The sequence below is a fragment of the Prunus avium genome, chromosome 8 (genome assembly GCF_965620075.1).
Source record: "Prunus avium chromosome 8, drPruAviu1.hap1.1, whole genome shotgun sequence".
Classification (NCBI taxonomy): domain Eukaryota; kingdom Viridiplantae; phylum Streptophyta; class Magnoliopsida; order Rosales; family Rosaceae; genus Prunus; species Prunus avium.
In genome coordinates, this window is record NC_142291.1 from 33,260,723 (window position 1) to 33,285,024 (window position 24,302).

General features: G+C 36.2%; 2 protein-coding genes across 3 annotated transcripts; both read left to right on the forward strand.

The window, feature by feature from the left end:
* Window positions 1-1,980: 1,980 nt before the first annotated feature.
* On the forward strand, window positions 1,981-21,291 carry LOC110761727 (nucleoporin (DUF3414)). Of its 2 annotated transcripts, XM_021964279.2 has the most exons (32): window positions 1,981-2,248; window positions 2,431-2,604; window positions 3,110-3,205; window positions 3,453-3,522; window positions 3,621-3,754; window positions 4,463-4,603; window positions 4,685-4,842; window positions 5,719-5,887; window positions 5,978-6,076; window positions 6,320-6,397; window positions 6,483-6,542; window positions 6,671-6,828; window positions 7,599-7,800; window positions 8,366-8,485; window positions 8,739-8,824; window positions 8,922-9,026; window positions 9,914-9,991; window positions 10,836-10,924; window positions 11,218-11,366; window positions 12,629-12,772; window positions 12,863-12,964; window positions 13,213-13,323; window positions 13,875-13,979; window positions 14,087-14,197; window positions 15,307-15,485; window positions 15,608-16,070; window positions 16,488-16,595; window positions 16,786-16,844; window positions 17,607-17,991; window positions 18,774-20,330; window positions 20,515-20,722; window positions 20,822-21,291. In XM_021964279.2, the coding sequence occupies exons 1-32, from the start codon at window positions 2,141-2,143 to the stop codon at window positions 20,920-20,922; spliced, it is 5,907 nt and encodes a 1,968-aa protein (XP_021819971.1). In that variant the 5' UTR covers window positions 1,981-2,140; the 3' UTR covers window positions 20,923-21,291. The 2 variants fall into 2 exon arrangements, with proteins under 2 accessions (XP_021819971.1, XP_088102299.1); XM_088246173.1 differs by lacking the exons at window positions 1,981-2,248; window positions 2,431-2,604; window positions 3,110-3,205 and having other exon boundaries at window positions 3,457-3,522; window positions 3,630-3,754.
* Window positions 21,292-22,374: 1,083 nt separating this feature from the next.
* Window positions 22,375-23,282, forward strand: LOC110761729 (peptidyl-prolyl cis-trans isomerase 2). The gene has a single exon (XM_021964281.2). The coding sequence runs from the start codon at window positions 22,476-22,478 to the stop codon at window positions 22,995-22,997; it is 522 nt and encodes a 173-aa protein (XP_021819973.1). The 5' UTR covers window positions 22,375-22,475; the 3' UTR covers window positions 22,998-23,282.
* Window positions 23,283-24,302: the final 1,020 nt, after the last annotated feature.

Below are 24,302 nucleotides of genomic sequence, written 5' to 3' on the forward strand. Positions count from 1 at the left end.
CCAAAAACCCCTCAAAGCAATTGTGAAATTTTTTATGATATGTCGGCATATGCGATATGTCGGCATGGTATTACAAATTCACTCAAATTACAATACGGATATAACTGTTACAACCCCGAAACTATAAATTCTATAATAAAAACATCCTGTATATGCAAATTAATCTACCTTTCATTTTCATTTGAGTTTCTTCTCCATTGACGAACAAAGCACAAGATCCAAATATCGGATATTGTTGTCGTTTTCAAAGGGGCTCATTTCGCCGAGCTATATTTGTAGTCGACATGTTGCGTGTCTCAACTCAAACCAATTATTTATGGGTCGTTTTCCGTACTCCATAAAGAAGTAGCTAGATGGGATGGTGACCATGCAACATAATTTATATTCGTAGACTTATCAATTATGGAACCATCGAATGACATAAGTTAACCGTCTCTTGCCATAGCACATGGGTGGCGCCACAGTGGAAAAATGGGCAAAACTCTCTTCCTACCCCTAAAATGCATCCGGTTCGATTCACGTAAGAGACAATCTTAAGGCAACCCCATATAATACTCCCTCCCTCCCCCTTCCTAATGAATGACACAAAAAAAAAAAAAAACATCTTTTGCCATATTTTTTTCCCTCAATGAGAATACATATATAGACAATTAATCAGCGTTGTTATTGGCAATTCAAAAATGTTTACTCCTCTCACGAAAAAAAATTAGTTAACATTGATTACAACGAAATTTTTTATTTTAAAGAGTTATTTACACAAACACCCCCTCAAGTTTTCGGCTTTTTCACAAAACCCTAGAGATTTTGAAAATTACACGAACACCCCCGAGGTTTTAAATTGTTTCCACAAAACCCCTTTTCATTGATTTTTCGTCCAAAGATGGATGATTTTATATATAAAAAAATTATCCAAAAGACAGAATTAACCTTTGAGATTAGATTGCACATACATTCACTAAGGTTGCTTTTGTCATTTGCACACATTTAAAAAAATATATATAAAATCATCAAGTTTTGGAGGAACAATCAACGAAAAGGGGTTTTGTGAAAACAATTTGAAACCTTAGGAATTTGACCCTTTTACTTGCTAATTTACAGATACAGCAGGCTTTGTGCTTATGCACAATCCAAACTTGCTAACATCCTACATGCTAACGAGCTTTCGCGGTGTCTGAAGGTATTGAACATTTTAATGACATCCCATCATTTATGCCTAATTTCTATGGAAATATATTGCATGTATCTATATCTTCTTGGTTGACTTGGTAACTTATTTTTGAAACATCAACTATACAGGAAGAAGAGGTGTTCATGTAATTTATGAAACCTTAAAAGGATTTTGTAAAAAATAAAAAACTTGAAGGGGTGTTAGTGCAAATAACTCTCTTTTAAAATGTTTTGGAATAAATTTTGTGCATCGTGTATGACTGTCCTTTTACACATGATAATAAAAGGATTTTATAGTAAAACTACAAATGATAACATTTTTACACACCCACACAAAGAAACACGAATATAAAAAATTTATTTCTATAATACTTCAATCAAAAAAAATTTATTATTAAAGATCATTCTCCTAAAAATTGACATGGTTGTCAAGAAAAAAAAAGACATATATATTTCTTGATATGTTAAAAAAAATACAGTTATTGAACATTATCAATTAGCTATTAGTCTGTATTTCTCTTCCAAATATTATAAAATGTCTCAAATTCGAATTATCTTCTCACTTTGATTTGAAAAAAAAAAACTCAACACTTTCCAAATTATATTAAAAAGTTCAAAAAGCAACGAAAATCATTAGAAAATTATAATTTAACTCGGGCTAGTTAGACTAACCCAAACTCAACCCAACAGAGCCCAACAGACTTGGACTGAACCGAAGGCTACCATAGTCAAGTTCGAGCCCAATTGAAAATCTGCGTTCTTCTTCTTCTGACCCCAAAAAAATAAAGTCCAAATTATTGCCAAATTCAGGTGTATTTTTATTTTTATTTCTTCAATCGCAGGAAGCGCGAAAAGAATCAAAATTCGTAAAGTAAAAGCCCCATAATTTCTGTGTTTCTGCTTCTGAAACTAAAAAACTGAAAAACCCTCTTCTAGGGTTTAAGTTCAACGGTCAGAGCTTTCAGGCTCTTCAATGGCCAGCCCTAAGTCCGTCGACGCCTCTCTGTGGTGGGACCCTTTCTCTGTTTTACTCACTGAGCTCGAAAATGCGTCTCTCTCGTCCGACCTCCCTCCCAATTTGGTAATCTCTCCTTTTCTCTCTCTCTCTCTCTCTCTCTCTCTCTCTCTCTCTCTCTCTCTCTCTCTCTATATATATATATATATATATATATATATATGTACAGTTATCTCTATCCCTCTATTCATGCATGCATTTGTGCGAAAGTAAGTAAGTGTTTTGAATTTGGTTGGTGTTTTGTTTAGGTAAAGAAATTGAAGGACAATCATGCTTGGTTTGTGGACACATTGTCTCACTTCAAGCCGCCCAATGAGAATTCAAGAGAGGCTTTGAATTCACAGCAAGTGAAAATCGGGTCTCACCAGTTGGATATAAAACCTGAATTGAAAGATAATGCTTTGAAAATCAGCTCATATTTGGTGAGTTTGTACTACTGCTTTCATGCCATTTTCACAATTGAAATATGTATGCGTGTAGTGTTTATATATGTACGGATGTTGGATTTTTTATATTATAAATATTATTTTCAGAAATTGCGTTAATCTATAAATTTGTGGCAATTTTTGTTTCTTGCTTTTGGGTTCTCTGTTAACTTTCATTTGGTTTTGGATTCTCAATTAGTGACTCGTAAAACTAATCATATGAATTATAAAGTTGATTCAGAAGAAACTTATTATGGGTTTGGCAAGTTCCACGTGCAAATTTTCAACCAAAGTTACTGCTTGGTTGATTTAATAGTATGTTATTTTCTTCATGTTATGGGAAACAGATAGATAATGATGTTCTCCATAACATAAAGCAGATGCTACTGATGGTCTTATTGATTGCCCTAGATAATGATGTTCTCTATAACATAAAGCAGATGCTACGATGGTCTTATTGATTGCTCATTTACTACAAAACTTACTTTTTTGTTTGTTTTAGTGTCTAGATGAGGTGCAATCGTACATTCTTGTTGAGAGGTCTTTCAAGAACAACAACGTAGCTCTTGACTCTATAGTTCACGAGTATTTTCATGCGGTTAGTATCTCACTCATATTGTCTGACTGATACATATGTTGAATGCTATAGTTCTTATGTTCAATGTACCTGGTGTAAGGGGTGGATGAGTTGAGTGTAAATGTCAAATTTTTGCTGCTTGCAGAAAGTGGATATTTTTTGATCAAACAGAAAAAGAAATTGGACATTTACTTTGTTGCATTTAGTGTTAGTGTATCATTCTCAGTTTTTTCTTCTGTTTTTCCCACTTCCCTTCTCTCTTATGCAGGTATGTATTGACTATTACATTGAGCGACAGTACCTGCTGAAATGTACCAGGAGAATTCTCGCACATGCTTGTAAGTCAATCATTAGTCCCTCCCTCCTTCTGTTGGCATCATGTTTTTTTCGCTAAGGCTGAACTTCAACAACGTTTGAGAATTGATCATTAATGCAGTGTCTTTAGGAAGTGTCTCTGGAGAAGGTAATGCTATGAAGGAGGAGGCGCTAAAGTTGATTTCTGATGGATTGGAGAGGAAGCTGTTATCCGTGCTGCAAGACCTTTTATCCTCTAATCACCCTGAACAAATGGTATGTTCAAATGCCAATTAGGTGTAATAATTACCCCTTTAAGTTTATAGATCTTTGCTCCGTAGTAGACCAATTAGGTTGTTTTTGTCCTCTTCAGGCGTGCTTTTTCATTCTTATGGGTTGTGCTGTGCTAAATTATGAAGTTAATTGAAGTTGAAATTACATCTCACTGCATGCTTGACCATCTTCGGCTACAATGTGGATACTGGGGTATTGGAAGCTGACGAAAAACTCTTTAGTATATTATCATTTACCAGGTTGCGTATTTATATTTGATAGCATGTTGAAGGAGGTTATGTTAAGCAAAATTGAGGTAGTAGTGGCCTAGTGAGAGTGGTTGCTATAACAACTGCTGGAGGAAGTTTTAAACCAGTTATTGACAAATAACAAGTCCCTGTGGCTGTGCGATGTGAAATAGCCTAAGAAACATGTATTTGGGTGTGGAATATCTATTTGGTCGTCCCTGTATTACATTCATATGATGCTTTAGGACAGAATAGGTGAAATTATCCTCGTTTATTCTGCTGAATTGCAATCTTATGTTTCCTTAATTACGTTTGAGATTGTATGTCGATGCCCATGTAAAGGGATGTTATTGACATAGGTGTATGCATCTCCATGCATGCTTTTATTTGAAGAATATAGAATTGAATCATTTTGTATTTGTTTACAAAGCCCTAATGTTAACTTGTCTGGGTGCTTTATTAGGATATTGACCTTTTCACTTTGTGGGCTGAGGAGACACTAGTTGAAGACAATTTAGTTTTGGACATTCTTTTCCTTGTTTATAATGAGTCAGTATGTACTTGTAATGGTGAAAGGTGGAAAACATTGTGCTGGCTATATAAGGTATTTTGTTATCTTTCTTGCTGAATTCGTTTGTAAAGTACTATCTTATCCTAGTCCAAGCTCAAAAGCTTTCTCCTGCAGGGAATTCTATCTGGGTCTTATAACTTTGGAAAGCTGGCAGTATCAACTGAAGCACTATGTTCTGCTTATCAAGCCAAAGTTCAGCTGCTTCTAATCCTTATAGAAACCTTGGACCTGGAAAATATTCTCCAAATGGTTCATGATGAAATCCCTTTCAGGTTTTTATCTAGTTAGGATGCATCTACATATTTATTCTGCAATTCATAAACTATCAAGAGCAAAACATCTTAGGCCATATCAATGATTTATACATTTAAATATCCAGATCATGAAGATCACATTTGTTGCGCAATACAGTGCAGCATTTCTTATGTCATTACTCAATGAAGATGCCTTTTGGTGTATGCTAAGGGGCGAACTGCCTTTAGGTGGAATCCACTTGTGAGGCTGATATGGCGTGCCTTTAGTTAGCACATGTGTTGTAAATTAGACAAGACAAAACTAAAATAACAAAATTGAACTTAAGTATTGGTTTCTATTGGATCAGAAAATTCTACTAACTATAAAAAGCAAGAGAAACTGTGATTGCTTTTTTTCTTTCTTCTTATTTATTATTATTTAATTAATGTGAATGCAATACGATCAATACTCTTATATAAATGCAAACCACTCAGACTCATAACAAGCAGGCCTAGAGATCTTTGAAACAATATGGGCGTTTAGGTCTAACATTTTCACACCCAAAAAACTGCAGATTCCCAATTCGCTTGAAGCTTGAGTACTATCTCTATGCATGCTGTTAGCCAAGCTATTTATCTGCGAATTTAGGACCTTAAGATAATTTGATTTGCAATTTTAAAATGCTGTGATTGCAACTATGGATATAATATGCTTGTTAATGCTATGGTAACTTCCCTTATATATATTTGAATGAAAAGTGTTAAGCTTCATCAGTATAATTCTAATCAATGATTGATTCCTTAAGGTTAATATGGTATTGTTGGTTCTGTTATTTGTGTCCATTGTTAAAAAATTTCATGGTTATATATCCTTACCTCCATCATCTTTATTTGCCTTTTTCTGCTATTCCTTAGGGAAGGCAAATCCGTTTTTACTTTGGCTGATGTCCAAGAGATGGAAGCAATAATTTCAACTTTCAATGTTTTTGAAACAAAAGAAGCAGGGCCATTAATTCTAGCATGGGCTGTGTTTCTTTGTCTGATTTCATCACTTCCAGGCAAAGAAGAAAACAATGTAGTAATGGTAGGTGGTTCCGTGCAGATGTTGTCTCCCATCCAGGCTGTATGAATGATACGAATGATTATTGTGCTTAGTTTTTCTCTTATTTTCCAGGAAATTGATCATGATGGTTATGTTCGTCAAGCCTTTGAGGCTGCATCTTTGACTTATCTTGTAGAATTCCTTCAAAGTGATGTATTGAAGGAATCTGATGTAAGTTATTCACAGTTTATAAGTGTGTGTTTAGAGAAATTAGTTTCTCGTGTTGCTCAATATGCTCAAATTTGCCGATTGGTTTTCCCCCTTTACCCATTAGAAGGCTTGGGGTCCATCCCGAGGTTTTAACAAGTGTTTATTTACATTGCTTTGGCCATTTAAAGTCTTTTTTTGGGTCTTTTTTCCCCAAATTATTTTCATTTTCAAACGAGTGACCTTTTTTTCTTTCTTTTTCTTTAGGGGCCTGTTGCTGGTTATCGAAGTGTGTTGAGAACCTTTATTTCTACATTTATTGCATCCTATGAGATTGGTCCTCAGGTAAATGCATAATGGATCTCCGCAAATTCCTTATTGGCATTTGTTGGATGCATTTCTCATTTCTTCTGCTCCTTATACTGTGCAGCTGGAAGATAGTGCTCTTAAGTTAATACTGGATATTCTTTGCAAAATTTATCAGGGAGAGGTTTGGACACTGTTATTATCTTTCAGCATCCGTTGCTATGAGAAAAATATTTTGTAATTTTGCTATTATCATTTTTATTATTGTATTTGTAACTCATTTTTAAAGGGAAGGTCCGCTGAATTTTGCAGGAGTCACTTTGTATCCAGTTTTGGGATCGTGAAAGTTTTATTGATGAGCCTATCCGGTGTCTTCTTCGCAGCTTAGAGGGTGAATTTCCTTTCAGGACTGTGGAATTAGTTCGCCTTTTATCATCTCTTTGTGAAGGAACTTGGCCTGCAGAATGTGTGTGAGTATACTTATTTGGCAAGGCTGTTTCTTATTCTGGTTTTTGATAAGCCGAATGAGTTGTAGACCTGATCAGTATATGGGCGTTGGGTTAAACTTTAATTTGGTTATGGAAATTCTCAGGCCAGACTTGTTTGCTGTATTAGTTGATAATAAGAAGAGTCTTTGTAAAATTGTATTTATAAGCGGGTAGAAAGCCTAACAACAATTAATCATAAAAGCTTATCTAAACTTTGTCTCAGTTATCCTTTTCAATTTGTGCAACATAACTGTCCTCAAAATCCTATATTAAAAGGGCTACAGTACTTTTACAGTTTTTATACAGTAAGCCAAAACTTTGTATTTTTATTTTCGCCTGGTCCTCTGCATCAAATACTTACAGTATTGGTGCTGTGATTAAAGCTAATGTATATATTTGTGGTAAATAAGTAAAGCAAAGTTTGTTCTAAGTAAATGTGTGTGAAAAGATATGATCAACTCCATCTAATTGATTAAACATGTTTATATCTAGTTGTAAACGTGTGTGAATTTTCTTATATATATGTATATAGTTAGTGTAGCTATTGGTTGTAATTTTTGTATATTTTATGGTGTTTCTCAAGCTTCTTTTTGTAAGATGATATTGATTCATTATCTTTTCTATATTCCCACTGCCCAAGGGAATGCTCAAAATAAGTTATATTATCTTTTAATTGGTTCCCATGCAAAACATGCTGCTTATTCAATTATTATGCTGTTCTCTCATTTCTCGTGCGTTCATCCTGTCAACAGGTTTAACTTTCTAGATAAGTCTGTTAAGATATCATCCTTCGTTGAGATTAATAATAGTTCCTCTATGGATGACATCTCTACAATTGTTGAGACGCACCTCCCATTGCATGTTCCCGGATTTGAAGGTTTAGTCATTCCCAGTAGAACTTGTGGACATGTTTTAAGATCAGTTGGTGGAAATGCTGCTCTTGTCCAATGGGAGGTAAGTGCATTACTTTTAACTATGTTGGTAATTGGTTTGTATTGATGACTTTTATATATTCCTGACAAAGATCACTAGAGTTTCAACTGCTTATAAGGGCACAGGTATTTGGTGATACTTTAAAGAGCATGTTCCAATGTTACTGCATTTGTCTGTCTGTGCTGTTTGTGAATACTCTATCTTTCTCGTGTATTTTGAAATTTGAATACGCATTTTTAGGGATTACCATGTGACAAATTATTACCTCTCGTCAAAGGCTTATCTTTTGTCGAAATTTTTTAATATCTCAATTATACGTGCTACTTATGAGGCATTAAAATGCAAAAACATGTATTATTTAATATTATCTTGTCTTACTTTCCTTTTTGATGCCATCTTCCTTTACGCTCTACATTATTAACAAAGCCTTGATTTTTTCTGCTATAATTCAAGTGACATGTCTAGTTTTATTTAGTGCATTGTGAACAATATATTCGAGGAGAGTAATATAAGATATCCAATTTAATATTCAATTAAAATTTTTATTGGTTGCTGTTTTGTGCTAATTCATGCTTCTTTTGTACAGTATACACAATCTGAGGTGCTAGTATTGCTCATGCGCCTGGCTGAGGAGCTGTATTTTGAGAGAAATGATGAAGTTCTTCTTATCCTTGATCTGATTAGCCGGATGGTTACCTTTAACACGGTATTTTTTTTCATCATTCATTGCTGGAGTCTTTATGGATTTGGAAAAGTATTGGCTACATCAATTAGTGTCTTTTACAATCTATTGTAGTCGTTGGGTTGTTGCTAAGAAACTTGGTGGCAGGCCTTCATGCTCTATTTTGAATAATCTCGATTAAGCTGTTAAATGCTTGTGGGTGCAATTCATGATTTCTTACCATTTCTGTAACTATCTCTTTTTTACCAACCTTTTCGTACTGGTGTTTTATGTTTAGGCTGTATGTTTTGCTTTGATGGACATTGGAAGCTCATTGCATTTCCAATCAACTGGCATGAGTTGGCAGATTGGAAGTAATATGTGGTATATAGCAACCCTTTGTTCGTGCTTATGTGATTTGTTTCCTCTTTCTCGCCTGTCTTAGTATGTCTTGTAATTTGCACTTTTGTTATTCGTTCAGGTTGGTTGAGATCATTTGCAATTTAATCAGGAAATCATCTCCTACTTCCAATGGTGCCGCTCTGATGTCATTGGGTATAAATATTTTGGCAAAAATGTTAATATGGTAACTTCATCCTTTATCCTCTTGAGTTCTCTATGTCTTGCGTACATATCTTTGTCTTTTCAATTGTGGGTGTTCTAATATTCTTATTATTTGGTACATTCCCTTCCCCATCTTATGCTGTGGTTTTGTGCTACACCGAAATTGAATCAAATTAAGTATTCTGAAAGTTTGCATTAAGTCTTTGTGCTATTGATTTAAGAAATTACGCCATCATTTTTTTTACAACCCTTGTAATAAGTGAAACTGAAAGATTTTTTTTTTTTTTTGGGGGGTGGGGTTGTAGCTCCAGAGGTAGAGAGCCATTAACCCCACACCCAAGGAACAAAAAACACAAAGATAAATAATTAATTATATGGTATAAATATAGCTACGCGCATAGTAACAAGTTATTAATCAACAGCATGTGAAAATACTAAAAGTTAACTATGTAAGTTAGTTTCCATTTAAATTTGTAGCCTTGTCGCATGCAATTGATTACATGTAAAGATGATGTCAATTGGAAAGCTGTTCTTTGCCAGGGATTCGGTCTGAGTTTCGTTCGCTTTATTGTGGAATTGTTATTACGATCTGATGTTTGGTGGCGCATTGTTGTAGGTTTGTTTTGCTTTGGCAGATACTTGTCTGCTGTGTTTGTAGTTTGCCTTTATATCAATATAGTTCTGTTTCCCCATTAAAAAATATGGCGTCAATGAGAATGACTTCTCTCACAATGACAGCAGTCGTAGTTGTACATGATATAATTCTTTAAATTAATAGTGCAGTCCTGAATGTGATGTATCTTGAACTTCAGAGTGTTATATTAGCCTATAATTTTTACTTTAAATTGATTTCGGCATATGCCAGACCTGAGCAAAACCTCTGTGTTTAACATGCATTTATTGTGGCAGTTACCCTTCTCATGTTGCTGAGGTGGCTTTAAAGGCAAATATATTTGATTTCAGCAATGGTCACGATGATTCATCAAGGTGAATCCTTTGAGAAAAGACTTATTTTCTTCTTCGTTCTGCTGTTATTGTGCATGCATATAAATGTGCGGTTTATATTCTTACCTGAAGTTAATTGAACTATATCTGAAGTGGAGCTGTATTTCACTTCCTCTTTTTTGTTTTTCTTTCTCGGGCTTATGTCTGGATCCTTTCTTTATAAGTCCCATTTTTCCCCACTGTATATTGTTGGCCACATTAATTTCCTGTTATTCTTGTTCATCTCATACATATTTCCTCCTGAGGGTGCTCTACTTGTTACACAGTTGTCTTGTAGAAGATTATTTTCTCTTTATGGCTTTTGTTCTCCTCTTTCTTCGGTTTTGCAATTTCCTTAACTTCTTGTTAAAATGAATTAGTTACTGATTAAGTGAAGCATTGGTTGGGTGGAAGAGTGCATTATGAGTATGTGGGAGGTTGTGGGTTCAACCCCCCACAACAACATTTCATTTCCCTTTTTTTTCGTTGGAAAAAAGAAATGAAATTGTTACTGACCCCAGAAAGGCCTTGTGTTGAAATTGATGAGGGTAGAAATAAAACATGTTCATCAACATGCCTCAATGCTACATTTCTAGACAGAAAAGAAGTTCTACATACCGCGATGCTCCACTGAAGTCCTTTCTTGTATTGTGCTGCACGTGAGGCAAGCCTTATACTATCTTTTTTTTTTGGGGGGGGCACAGTGGAAGTTGGTTATAAATAATAATCTAACATTTATCTTGGCTTTGTTGTTTGTGTTGGCAATGTTGATGCCTCAAGTGAGGCTGGGGAAGTTTTTGTTCTAGTCCTTGATATTACTTTTTGGCTTTTTTTTTTCTTTTTCTAGTGGATCATGGTTGCTTTCTGGAAAATTGGCAAAGATGCTATTAATTGACTGTGAGCAGAATGATGGTGACTGCTCATTGACCATATCAGGTATATTTTGTTGTATGATTCTTTTTGCTTTCTTATGTTCTCTTTGTAATTTTTTTTTTTTAAAGTCTTACAATTTGTTAATGTGCTTTTGCTGGTATAACATCATCTAGTTTGTCGTGCTTTGTTTACTTTGTACTAAATTATGTCTATATACACAATAACATAGGAAACACTGATGTTTCGTTGTTTTTCATTTATTTATTTTTTATCTTAGTTTTCTGCCTAGTTGTGTTTCAAAATTTCAAAATTTCTGTGATCTATTCCATGACATGGATGGTTTTAAAACCTTGCAGTGCTGGACTTCACTGTACATCTCTTGGACACAGGACTGAAAAATGATGCTGTCTTGGCTTTAATTGTTTTCTCTATTCAGTATGTTCTTGTTAACCATGAATACTGGAAATACAAGGTGAAACATACTCGTTGGAGAGTAACATTGAAGGTACATCCTTTGGTTTCTCTTGTGCTGCTATTGTGACAAAAGTGGGTTCTATTTTTGTTTTACTTTAAGTTTACAACAAACTTGATTCCTGTTGGGGGGGTGAGCTTTTTGTTTTTTGTATAACTAGCTTAAATTCTGAGCTGGTCCTAATTAATAGGATTGCCCTATAAACCATCAGAAACAGAGAAAAGTTGATAGTTCCATACAAGGTACATACAGGAGAGTAACTTTATATTTTCTTAGCGATTATTATACTACCATATGAGGTCAAGTCCTTTTGCTCTGCATGCAGTTGCTGTCTTATGTGCTGTGTCCTATTGGGATGACGAGTCTGGATATGAGTCATCAGTCTTTTAAATATCTTTCTAAAAATTATGAATGAGAGCACAGTTAAATAGGAACTCGATTTTGTTAGGGAAGTTGTTGTGTAGCTTTCCTTTGGAAAGAGAATCTCTATGGCATGTTGTCATTCAAGTTATATTTGGCATTGATGCCAATGTGTGAGGCTTTAATGTGGTGGCTGGAGGTTCCAATCGAAGTCCTTGGAATGACATTTCATTGGGAATTAGGTATTTTCTTCATAATCTTCAGTTATTTGTGGGAAAGGGAGAAAATTAGTTCTTAGGGAGATAATTAGGTTGGGGTTCTTCCTTTGTTCTTTTTATATCTGTCTCTAATACATGATGTGCAAATTGCCAATCTTCGGCCTCCTATATTCCAATGAGCTGGAATTTCAATTTCTGGAGAAATTTGAATGATTTTCAAATGGGTAAGCTTCCTTCATTAGTATCTGCTGTAGAGAATATCTCCTTGTGTCCATTCTGATAAAAGGTCTAGGCCAATTGAATCTTCCAGAACTGTTGAGTAGATAGCAGACTGATATAGAATTTTTGTACCTTCAGTGAATTACTTGTTTGCTGTAACTGTAGTACTAGTTTCACGTCATTTTAATAGTGTTATTCTGTTTCTTATCAAAGAAAGGAAAAGAAAAGAAGTTTAGTTGAAAGCATCATTTTCAAGACAATTTCTAGGATGATACAACAAATGAGCCCAAATAGGCAAGCTTGTAAAGAATTCATATCCAAAATTTTGTCTGCATCAATGCTTGGTAGGGAATCACAATGTGTGCATGTTTGGCTTCTTGTGGCTAGTTAATCTTCTCTATTAATTGGTTGTCTAATTTATTATATACTTGGCCCAACTGGTATTGTAAATGTAGATTATGCTGGGAAGGTGAATTTTAATATCCTTTACTGTGTCAGGTGCTTGAAGTGATGAAAAAATGTATTACATCAATATCATGCTCTGAAAAGTTGGATGAAGTCATCTTGGATAAGTTACTGTCTGATTCTTCCATCCATAGTACTCTCTTTCGGATTGTTTGTACAACTACAGAAGCATTAGAGGTGGGCTATGCTGTGTATCTTATGATCGTGTTTAGTCACAACCTGTTGTGATTTTGTTCTAATCACTAATTTGGGGACATTTTTCTGCAGAGACTTTATATCAGCCAGCATCCGACAGAGATTGAAGGTTTTGAGATGGCTATATGTTCTGTTTTAGATATTCTTTTCATAATCCTCTCCAAATTTTCTAAGGTATGCTTGGAAGTATGCATGTGGAATTTGCATTTTGATTGGCATGGTATATGTTACAATTTTTTTGTATAATGCTAAATGTAGTGATCTACTTCTGTTCAAAAGTGAGTTTTCTGGAGTGTCTGTGTAGAGACCAACTATATGTATCTGTGATTGATATTTTCCTTTATTTATAATATGGTGGTTGGGTTTAAGCATTGTATTTTTATTTAATACAAAAGTTGATGTTCAGCTTCGTGTATTTCCAGGATATATCTTCCAGCCCTCCATTTTTTCACCAAGCAGTCTTCTCATCTGCAACAAAACCAATTCCTGTAGTTGCAGCGCTTGTCTCCTTGATATCTTACTTTCGCAATCCTGTATGGCCTTTCTCCATTCTCAATTGTTATTGACTCTATTCTTTGCTTTACATTTGTAAACAGTACAGTTACAGGGTTCTCCCTTTTTGGTTATTGTGTATCTACATGTATATCATCAAAGTATTATCGGGATAGTTCCTCATTGCTTGCCTCTATTGTCTATATAATTATTGTTTTTTGGTGAATTGCAATGTCAATTTGTTTCTTTTTTTACACTTATTACAACACTTTGATTCATAAGAAACATATAGTTGCATTCAATGGTTTTTAAGCCTTACTCTAAGCTTTGGGCATGATAGGCGTAATGTTATTTTGTTTAACCGTCGAACTAGCATGCCCTACAGGATAGAATATGGCATTGTGCACAACTTATATACATTTAATTACACAGAATTGTATAGACCCTAAATAAGTCGGGAATGTTAATCCTTTGTCACTACCAAACAATTCTAAGTGGTATTCTTTTTGTCTTGGTTTTATTGACGGTATGTCGGATAATATTTCCATATTTGTTGAGTATCTTTATTAAGGTTCTTGAGTTTTCTGTGCAGGGAATACAAGTTGGTGCTGCTAGGGTTTTATCAGCGTTCTTGATGATGGCAGATTTAATGCAACCATATTTGTTTGGTAGCAGCTTCGGTCTGGATGATAAGCAGGTTTGGTGTGTTTACATTTATTTTTTAGTTCCGTGTTAATTTCTTGTAATTTCAGTTGAATAAATCAACTGCTTCTAAATCTGTTTGTTGCTGCTACACTGTTGTAGATTGGAGATCTGAGGCAGTGTGTTAGTTACATATTACTTGAGCAGTCGGAATGGAATGAAGATCTCTTTGTTGCTGTATTCAATCTCCTCACTTCTGCTGCTCGTTATCAGGTTTGTTATTGTATGGTATCAAGTTCTGTATTTTATTGTTTGAGTTTCACTCACAAAGTTAGGAAGTAAGGTTTGAATGATAGTGGTGTTTAGGTCCAAAAAAATAATAGAAAAGAAAGAATGCTAATGGTCCATTTCTTCCGATTTTAATTTAAGCTATCTTGACAATTGTTTGATTAACGGCTCCAAATTTTGCTCCTTTTTCATTTTTTTGGAAAAAAAACACTTTTAAATTCTGTGATTAGGTGCTTATATTTCACAGATATTTGGTTAGATTGGCGAGCACAAAGTATTTGTTGTGTTTTCTGTTGGGTCTGTTTTAGCACGAGATTGTCCACATATTTTTGTTCTGTTTCTTTGAAGTGAATGTCTTGTCCATTATACTTGTACTTTTGTCGTTTAATCCTTAAAAAATCTCTCTTTGAAAAGAAGAAAACATTGTATGTGTGTGTGTGTACATATGGTGGCAATTTTAGTGCCTTTCATCCTCAAGGCAAACTTTGTGTGGTTATATTGCTAGCCTTTCATTGGAGTTTTGTGATCTATACAGATAACATTTTCCTCCACTTACTAAAGCGTTTGACTTCAAAGTAGTAGAACTAGTAGCGTTATTAGCTGTTGAAAAAGCCAAGTTTAGCTGGGTACTTCCACAGACCTGTTACTCATTGTTAAGCGAAGGGTTAGGTTTTGGTCTTCTACGTAGGCATCTGTGTCATCTGAGTTCAGGGGTATTTCTCTGTCTGATATTCTTCTAGATAGAAGGGCAGTTGTTAATAACTCAGCAGTTAGAGTTGTCTGGATCAGTGGTACTGTAGTTTCTTATGTTGTTTGAGGTGGACACCTTCTTCACAGTAATGTGTTGTTGATTCTGATGAGTCGAAGTATCTTCTTAAAAATTAGCAGTTTGGGCATCTAGTACAAATATACTTTTTGATGCAGTCAAGGCAACTGAGCCTAAGCTACTCCTTAATGAAAACAGGAACAAAGGTCTGGCATTCAAGCCAAAGTTGTCTGGTTTACTAGATCTTAGGTCATAAGTGACCTGGTTATTGCCTTTTTGAAAATGATTTGGTTTAACTTTTTTTGATTGATTGTTTATTCATGTACAGCCTGCTTTTCTTGTTGCTGTATTATCCACCGAAGTGAAAAAGGATGTTCAACAGAGTAATGCTGGTCATGTGAAGCTACCAACAAATGATGTTACCTTCAGGTCATCTGAGTCTGAAAAAACAAGTATTGTGGATGCAGTTCTGTATCAAATTGAAAGATCTAATGATCTTATCAACAGGTATTTCGTGCTCAATGGATCCTTAATTTGGTTTCTTTGTTAGTTCTTTCATCATTATCCTGCAGTCTTGAAATTTATGCCTTTTTCTCTCATTTTCTTACTTCCTTTTGTTAAATCTGCAGCAATCCCCGAATACTGCTGAATGTTCTTAACTTTCTAAGGGCACTGTGGCAAGGTGCTGCTCAGTACACTAATATTTTGGAATGCCTGAAAAGCTCCGAAAATTTCTGGAAAAAATTGTCCAGTTTTATTTCAGTAATTTCTAGTGTAGAAGCTCCTTCACCTGAAAATATAACTGAGACAGAAGCTCAAGATTTGGCTTTCAGATATCAGTGTCAATCTGCCATATTGGAAATAATGGCACATGACATGTTTCTGCACAAAAAGCTATTACATTTGGAGTCACTTGCAAAACAAGTGCCTGAATCACAAGACAGGATACAAAATACAGTAAGATTAGAAAAATCAAAAGCTTCAGATCTGGTGGATATTTTATCAGCCTGGTGTGGGAGCTCTGTTTTGGATAATCTTACCAAGTCACTTTCTTATTGTGAATATGACCTCAAGTTGTATTTACGGGCAAAGGTGACTTCTATTCTGGAATTTTTTACTTCCTCTTACGTGTGAATTATGTCTGTTGTTTTGGTCCCTGGTTTTGTCTTCAATTTGGTTGGTTAGTTATCACATATCATCTCATCTTCACTCATTCTCGGATTTTTGTTGGTTGTTTAATGTTATGTAAGTTCACTGTTCAATTTGGTTGGTTAGTTATCACTTATCATCTCATTTAGTTTCTGCTTAAGTTCACTGTTCAAAGAAACAATCATCCTCTGTATAAGAACGTTTCTCACCTATACATTACTCTGTTCAATCTGTGCTTTATGACATACATTAGTATCAAACTATTAATAAAGCGGTTCCTTGATAGGATGTGTACTGTAGACCTTTCCCAATAGTTTTCTTAATTTTTAGAATGCAATAATGGTAGCTGTAACTTCACAGGTTGCTGCGAGTGTAATCACTGCCCATGTGATGGTGAACTTAGCAAATGGTGATGCAGGAAGTTTGTCTGTGTCATTACTTGAGAAGTCCAGCATCCTGTCAAATAAGGTTTGATCCTTTCTTGATTGTATTACTTAATTCGTAACTAAATATGATTGTATGCTGATAAACCCATTAAGAGCTCAGTTTAATTTCTAGTTTCATCAATTCTCAAATTTAATACTTCCCTTATAGTATTGAGACTGTAAAGTTTGCATCATATCTGATTGTTATCTTTTTTCTTTCCCTTCATTGGCAGTTCAGAAGTCATCCTGCTTTTTCTGAGTTGTTAGGTCAATACTCACAGCATGGTTACAGGTAATATGTGTGTTATTGTTAATTTCTGTTGGAATTTCTATGTTTAACTGTGCACTTCTTGTGTGAAGCATTTGTATGTCTGGAAACTGATATTATACCCTCCCCTGAAGATTCTGGATTTTTATGAGTGCTCCTTCCAGTAAATGTATTCTTACAGTGAGAAAACAGTTCTTCCTGTGATATGATTGATATGTGAAACATAAGTTTCGAGTCCTGGAAGTTACCAGAGTATAAAGTAAGGATTTAAATACAGAACCTTGGAAGAGTTATCTGATGCTTTGGTCAAGCAGTACTCTATTATCTCTTGCCTGTGTTCGTATTCCCTGTATGTCGGTTGACTACTGATTACCAGTCCATTTTCTGGTTTCAAGAGTCATGTTTGGCTCTTTTTGTGTGTGTGTGGTCACCTCCGTCCATGTGCATGTAAGTTGTAACAGTGATTCTTCATGTTGTAATCACCTTATATGATGGGCTTCCCCCATGACGTGATGTTGCTTGCCTTATTACCATTGACCTTGAAGTCGATCTGATTTCTAGCCTTTGACAGACCATCTAAGTGGTGACATGTAACCATAAGTTTGGGTGGATTCAATTTGCATAGGGTTCAACAGATAATTTGATCTGTCGTATATTCTGTTTCACATATTGATCTTTTAATTACATATGTTATCTCTCATAAGAATTTGTTGAGAGTATTATCCCACATCCGGAACACATGTTGTGCATTTGGCTGCATATGAAGAATTTATTATCTTTTTCCAGTGCAGGGAAGGAGCCAAACTATTTGATTCTCAGTGATCTTTATTATCATCTACAAGGAGAGCTTGAAGGCCGTGAAGTCAGTGCTGGACCTTTCAAAGAACTTTCTCGGTTCCTTATAGAATCAAATGTTTTTCAGATTTACCAACATAAATATGATGCTGATCTTTTTGTAACCGGAAAAGATGCATACTTGTTTGATCTTAAACGTGTACGAGCTGATTTGGGGTTAGATCTTTGGGATTATTCAAAGTGGAAGGCATCAAAGGCAACTGCAGAAACAATGTTGAATCACATGAAGGCTGCAAACTCAATGGCGTTGCTTACAAGTTCGAAGCTTTCTGCACTAAGGGCATTAAGAAGTGTCTTAACTGTGTACACGGATGATGTGAGTTCTCTCTTAGACTTTGTAATTGCTTACAGTTGCGTTCTCATAGTTAGAAATTCGATATCTGTAGCTACTTTTTATGGTTCAAGATATTTTAAGGATCATGTAGATGTCTGTAGCTGCTTTTTATGGTTCAAGATATTTTAAGGATCATGTAGATGTATATAATGGTTTAAAATACTTTAAATCTAATGTTAGTTATAAATAAAAAAAGTTGATGTCTAATATTTCAAATATCTGATTTCTCATTTCAAAGTTTTTGAAAGTTAAGCAGTGTTAGTGATAGCTCAGTTGATGAACACTGTGCTGCACCTATGCCATGTCTAATTAGGGTGCCGAAGAATGAAGTGAAAACACTAGGACCTAGAGCTAGAGGTTCAACCCTCATGATATATCAAGTTTCCTATCGTCAAAACTGGGTATGAATGGTAAAAGAATTTAATTGTACCTGATGAATACTGATTTTATTTTGAAATACTCCGGTAACTTCTATCCATTTTCTAATGAGAGCGACAAAGTCATTGCATTCCATCTAATCATGAATACGATACGAAAAACTGAGTTGTTGAGGTTTTAACATATAGTGAAGGCCCCAATATTGTGTTGGAAGAAATCACATGATCTAAGCATCCTGCTTTCAGCAGTGGGCATCTAAATGCTGATTAGTGCGGTTTGTGGGCTGTTGTATGGCTTTATTTATCATGGTTTGGTTTTTTTTATTTTTGCTTTAGAAAATGCCTAATTCTTTTTTGAAATTAATTCACGTGTACCTGCTACTGCAGTCACTGGAGATGAAAAGTACAGCGAAAGAGATGTCTGATCAACTTGTTTTCTCATGCATCAATCACATATGCCAGAGCTTCCATGACACAGTAGAATCATTAGCTTCATTACCTGGAGCTCCTGAAGATATCTTTCACTTCCTTTCAGCTCAAGCAGAGTTGCTTCTCTATCTTATGATGTATGCACATAAAAGCCTGCCTTTGTCTGTTTGCATTCTTATACTAAAAACATCAGGTTCTGGCCTTAAAGTATTGAGTGATTTCAGAGCATTAGTTACCGGGCCAGCAGTTATGGGGGTTAACACTACAGTAAAGCTCTTGCTTATGTTGCTTCTCTCAGCGGTGGAGTTTAGTTGTCATAAGTCACATTTAGTTGGGGCAAGAGATATAGCATCTGTTGAAGACCTGGCTAAAATATCTAATGCAAGTCTTGGTCTACTACCAATTCTCTGTAACTGTATGGCTATTGTTGAGCATGGCACCCTCTCCCTAACTACTATGGACTTGATACTGAGAAATTTCTTAACTCCCAACACTTGGTTCCCCATTATACAAAATCACCTCCAGCTTCAGCATCTTATTCTGAAGCTTCAAGATAAGAACTCACTTGACTCTGTGCCCATTATAATGAAGTTCTTTTTGACTGTTGCCCGTGTGAGGCAGGGTGCAGAAATGCTAATTAATTATGGGTTTCTTTCGTCTCTGAGACTTTTGTTTGCTGAGTACTTGGAAGGTAGGTCTTCTTCCGTTAATACTACTAAGAGAAATCCCAACTCAACTGAAAAAACTGAGAAGCCTCAGCAAATTTGGGGACTTGGTTTGGCAGTCATCACAGCTATGGTTCAGTCTTTAGGAGACAGTTCTGCTTGTTCTGATGTTGTGGAGAATGTAATACCTTACTTCTTTTCGGAGAAAGCCTATATGATTTCTTACTATCTCAGTGCTCCAGATTTCCCATCTGATGGTCATGACAAGAAAAGACCTCGGTCTCAGCAGAGACAAACTTCTCTTACTGATCTTAAAGAAACTGAGCATACTCTCATGCTGATGTGCGTGCTAGCAAAACATTGGAATTCATGGGTTAAAGCCATGAAAGAAATGGACTCCCAGCTGAGAGAGAAAAGTATCCATCTTTTGGCCTTTATCAGCCGGGGAACTCAACGCCTTGGAGAATCTTCGAGTCTTAATGCTCCTCTCGTATGCCCTCCTATCCTTAAAGAGGAATTCGATGGCTGCAAGAAACCCTCATTTGTTAACAGTAGAAGTGGATGGTTTGCTCTTTCACCGCTCAGTTGTGTGTCAAAACCAAAATTCTCGGCCATCTCTACCACAACTGCGCTGGCTATTAAAACTCAATCAACTGAAAATAGTGATCACGTATCTCAGTCATACTTCTCCGACACTGTTGCCCTTCAGATATACAGAATTACTTTTCTTCTCTTGAAGTTCCTCTGTTTACAAGCTGAGGGTGCTGCTAGAAGGGCAGAGGAGGTGGGGTTTGTTGATCTTGACCATTTTCCTGAGCTTCCAATGCCTGAAATCCTGCATGGCTTACAAGTAAGATGACAATTTTTTATTCTTTAATTAGTTTTTATTTTGCTAATCTTTTAAGATCTTGAGATGTCTCAAGGTGTGGCTTTGATTTGTTTAATTATGCAAAAAATATCTGGTCTTCCAAATACTTAAAATTAAGTTTCGAGGCGACTTTTGTTTTGAGTTGGATATGTTATCTCTGATGTAGGATCAAGCAATTACCATTGTTACGGAGCTGTGTGGGGATAAAAGATCAAATGAGATTCAAATTGAAGTGCAGAGTATCTGTTGCTTATTGCTACAAATAATGGAGATGGCCTTGCACTTGGAACTTTGTGTTCTACAAATATGCGGCATAAGACCTGTGTTAGGGCGAGTGGAAGATTTTTCAAAGGAAGTTAAACTTTTAATAAAAGGTGAACTCCATTCACTCTGCATACATGTTTTATCACTTTTTTTAATGGTAGTTCTTCAACATTTAACGAATGGTTTTTTCCTTGTAATATATTTTGTAGCGATGGAGAGACATGCGTTCCTCAAATCATCTGTGAAGTCCTTGAAACAAATAACGTCGGTTATCTATCCCGGATTGTTACAGGCTGAAGAGTTTTTGTGAGATAAATTCTTGTGCATATAGGTGAAATCTGAAAACTGTAGGCTTTGGAAGAAAAATGTAAAAACTAGTGTGTATTGCTTACATCAATGGCTTTAGAAATATTCCGCAGGCTTATAAAATTGTGCCATTTCTTTCAGCCATTCCTTTTGTATATATTTTCTTTTGAGAAAGGTTGTGGCTCTATGATGGAGAAGATTTCTAAAATCCGTGGCCATTCATGATTGTCGCGTGAGAATTTCCTTTCCTTCACTTTCCCAAACAAAAGGTCCCCTATAGGTATCTATCATTTGCTTTTATGCATTAGTGGGACCTATGATTTCTTCATAGTGAAATGCATCTAATTTTCAGATCCAATTCGAATTTAATAAATTACAGCAGTGTTTAGGGCAGTCGCTCTCGTGGGTGACTCTCGATTGTTGATGCATGTACATTAGCAGGGTGTGATCACCTGCACGTTCGTAAGCAACTGTCCGTAGCATTTCGTAAGTCTACTTTCTCTCCATGTTGTCGTATCCCAATTCTCGACCCAAAGAAGAAGAAAAAATATTGACGGCACCAACGAAAAGAATTTTTCTGGTCCCTACAAAAAATGGCATATGATCACAAGTTCTGAGCTCCATAAGCCATATACCCATTGTTTTGCTTATGAATGATGATCTGTCAATTGGAAGATAATCAGCAGGTGAATCCCCACAACTTTACTAAAGAAAGTGTGCTTCCTCTTTTAGAGAATAATGATCCTCCAAGAATATATGATTTCATTGATTTGTTTATTTTTATTTCATAATTAAGAAAATTTTATATTATTTTCCGCATGGAATAAATAGCAAATTAAATTAATTAATCCAATGGTTGTCATTCGTCCTTCAATCTACATTTCCTAGGTTGGACCAAGTGAACGGGTCCAATTCATGGATCGATGGACCGGGCATCCATGCATGATCCATGGATACATATATTTATTTATTAATTTATTTTTCATTCAGAAAAATAAATAATATAAAAATTAGTCCTCATGATCCGTAATTTCAGATCCTTTTGGCTTTATGTGTATGTCGGCATCTGCATCCTTGCGAAATCCAGACCGTCGGATCTGCCTCAGAGGGTCAGTAAAAATCAGTAAAATTGTCAGTGTTTCACCTTTTATTTAATACCATGTGTGCCATCCAAGTGTTTACCAAATTCACAACACAACGTGGTCCAAACGGTGTCGTTTCTTTCTCCCGAAAGTCCACGAACCCTAATACCCTATCCGAATAATGACAAAGGCATATACCAGTACACAACCACTTCACTCAGCCTCGGATCCCAAAACCCAACCCTGGTTAAAACCCGACCCAACCACGGTTAGCCCATATCCCGTCAGATTCAATGCACGTGTCTTCATCCAACGGCTGAAAACAACTTGCCATAGATATTCACCTCAGAGGCCCTTTTATAAACCCCTCGTCCTCGTGACCTCGTCCACGCATCGCAAACCCTAAGCATCATCGCTCTCGTTTTCCCCAAATCTCTTCGCGAACGATCCAAACAAACCCTTGAAATTCGCATCAATGGCTTCAAACCCTAAGGTCTTCTTCGACATGACGATCGGAGGCCAGCCTGCCGGCCGTATCGTCATGGAGCTCTACGCCGACACCACCCCCCGCACCGCCGAGAACTTCAGGGCTCTTTGCACCGGAGAGAAGGGAGTTGGCCGCAGCGGTAAGCCCCTGCACTACAAGGGTTCCTCCTTCCACCGAGTGATCCCAGGGTTCATGTGCCAGGGAGGTGACTTCACAGCCGGAAACGGCACCGGAGGTGAATCGATCTACGGCGCCAAGTTCGCCGATGAGAACTTCGTCAAGAAGCACACCGGACCTGGAATCCTGTCCATGGCCAACGCCGGCCCCGGTACCAACGGATCTCAGTTCTTCGTCTGCACGGCCAAGACCGAGTGGCTCGACGGCAAGCACGTCGTGTTCGGTCAAGTGATCGAGGGGCTTGATGTTGTGAAAAACATCGAGAAGGTTGGGTCGAGCTCCGGCAGGACCTCCAAGCCAGTGGTGGTTGCTGACTGCGGCCAGCTCTCCTAGACGACTCCGTTTACTCGGTGCTCTGGCGATGATGGAAACGTCGTCGTTTATCTCTCTGTTATTATGAGTCGGTCTGTCTTTACTTTTTCGAATTTCGGTTTTTAGTAGGCTGGGGTCTGATTAGGGTTTGTTTTATGGACCTTATTATTATCTCTATGGTCGTCTTCCTTTTTTTTTTTTTTTTTTTTTGGTGGGATGTCTAATTGCTCTGCTGTTTCTGATCTGAGACTTGTTTTGTGATAAACTGAGCTATTATCCTTAAATAAAATAGGTTTTATTCTCCAATTGTTTATCTTATTTTCTTTATGTTTCCTTTCAATTTTTTATTCTATAATTGCCTAATATTATTGTGCTCGTGTTTCATCCCAAGTGATTAAAAGCATTTATTTATCCAGGATTCGATTTATTATTGTGCCCGTCTTTAATCTCAAGTGAATAAGAGCGTTTATTCGATTTCTTAAGTTGGATTAAAAAGTATATAAATATTAAATGTAAAAGAAAAAGTCAATAAATGAGAATGGTCAAAGCTTACCTATTTATACGAATTTCTCCTGCCAAGTTGTTTTGGTATCTTTTGGGCCACTTGAGATTTAGGCCCCATTGACGCAGTCGTGGGTTTGGACTGATCGGCTTGTTGGTACTTTTTGTAAACGTGTAATTTGTGAATTTGAAAGAGAAGAAGTAAAAGGAACAAAGCAAATGGATGGATAAGAATTTCGTTGTCTTTTGGATGACTCAGACCCTATAGTCTTGTTGTTCTCATATAAATGAATATTGTCAACTGTTTTTGTGGTCAATCAGATTCCCAAGTTCTCAAAAATTTAATTTCATATTTCAAGAGAAATAAAATTTGGATTTGTATAGTGACGGATAAAGGGAATTTTGAGCCACAACCACTACTTGCCGTGTATGTGGCTTTGTACAAGGGAATTTTGTGCGTATGTGTTTTCTGTTTTCTTTGCCTGAGGATATGCTATTCTCATTCCAAAATTTTAGATTTTTGTGGTTCTTGAAAGAAAAGAATTTTGTTTAGTCATCGTATGTGTTTTGCGTTCCTATAAATCTTTGGTCACGCAGCCTCATCATCTAGTTTGTTTGATGCCCGGCCTGGCTAGCCTCACAAAAGTTTTATCTTTGGTTATGTCGCCTGATCGGTTCGTCCGGCACCCTCCGTAATCGAAGAATCTCTTCTATATTTTGTGTGAAACGGAGATATCATTGTTTTGCTATATCCAGTTAATCACATATTGCCATGTGAAAAAATTATTACTCGTGACATTTCGTGATAGGTTAGGAATAGCAAAA

Bases quoted from the DNA above. Each gene is read 5' to 3' on its own strand.
- LOC110761727 (XM_021964279.2), top strand. From the start codon at position 2,141: ATGGCCAGCCCTAAGTCCGTCGACGCCTCTCTGTGGTGGGACCCTTTC. The intron at 12,773-12,862 runs GTGGGCTATGCT...ATTTTTCTGCAG, and splicing joins CAACTACAGAAGCATTAGAG to AGACTTTATATCAGCCAGCA. The intron at 13,980-14,086 runs GTTTGGTGTGTT...ACACTGTTGTAG, and splicing joins TCGGTCTGGATGATAAGCAG to ATTGGAGATCTGAGGCAGTG.
- LOC110761729 (XM_021964281.2), top strand. From the start codon at position 22,476: ATGGCTTCAAACCCTAAGGTCTTCTTCGACATGACGATCGGAGGCCAG.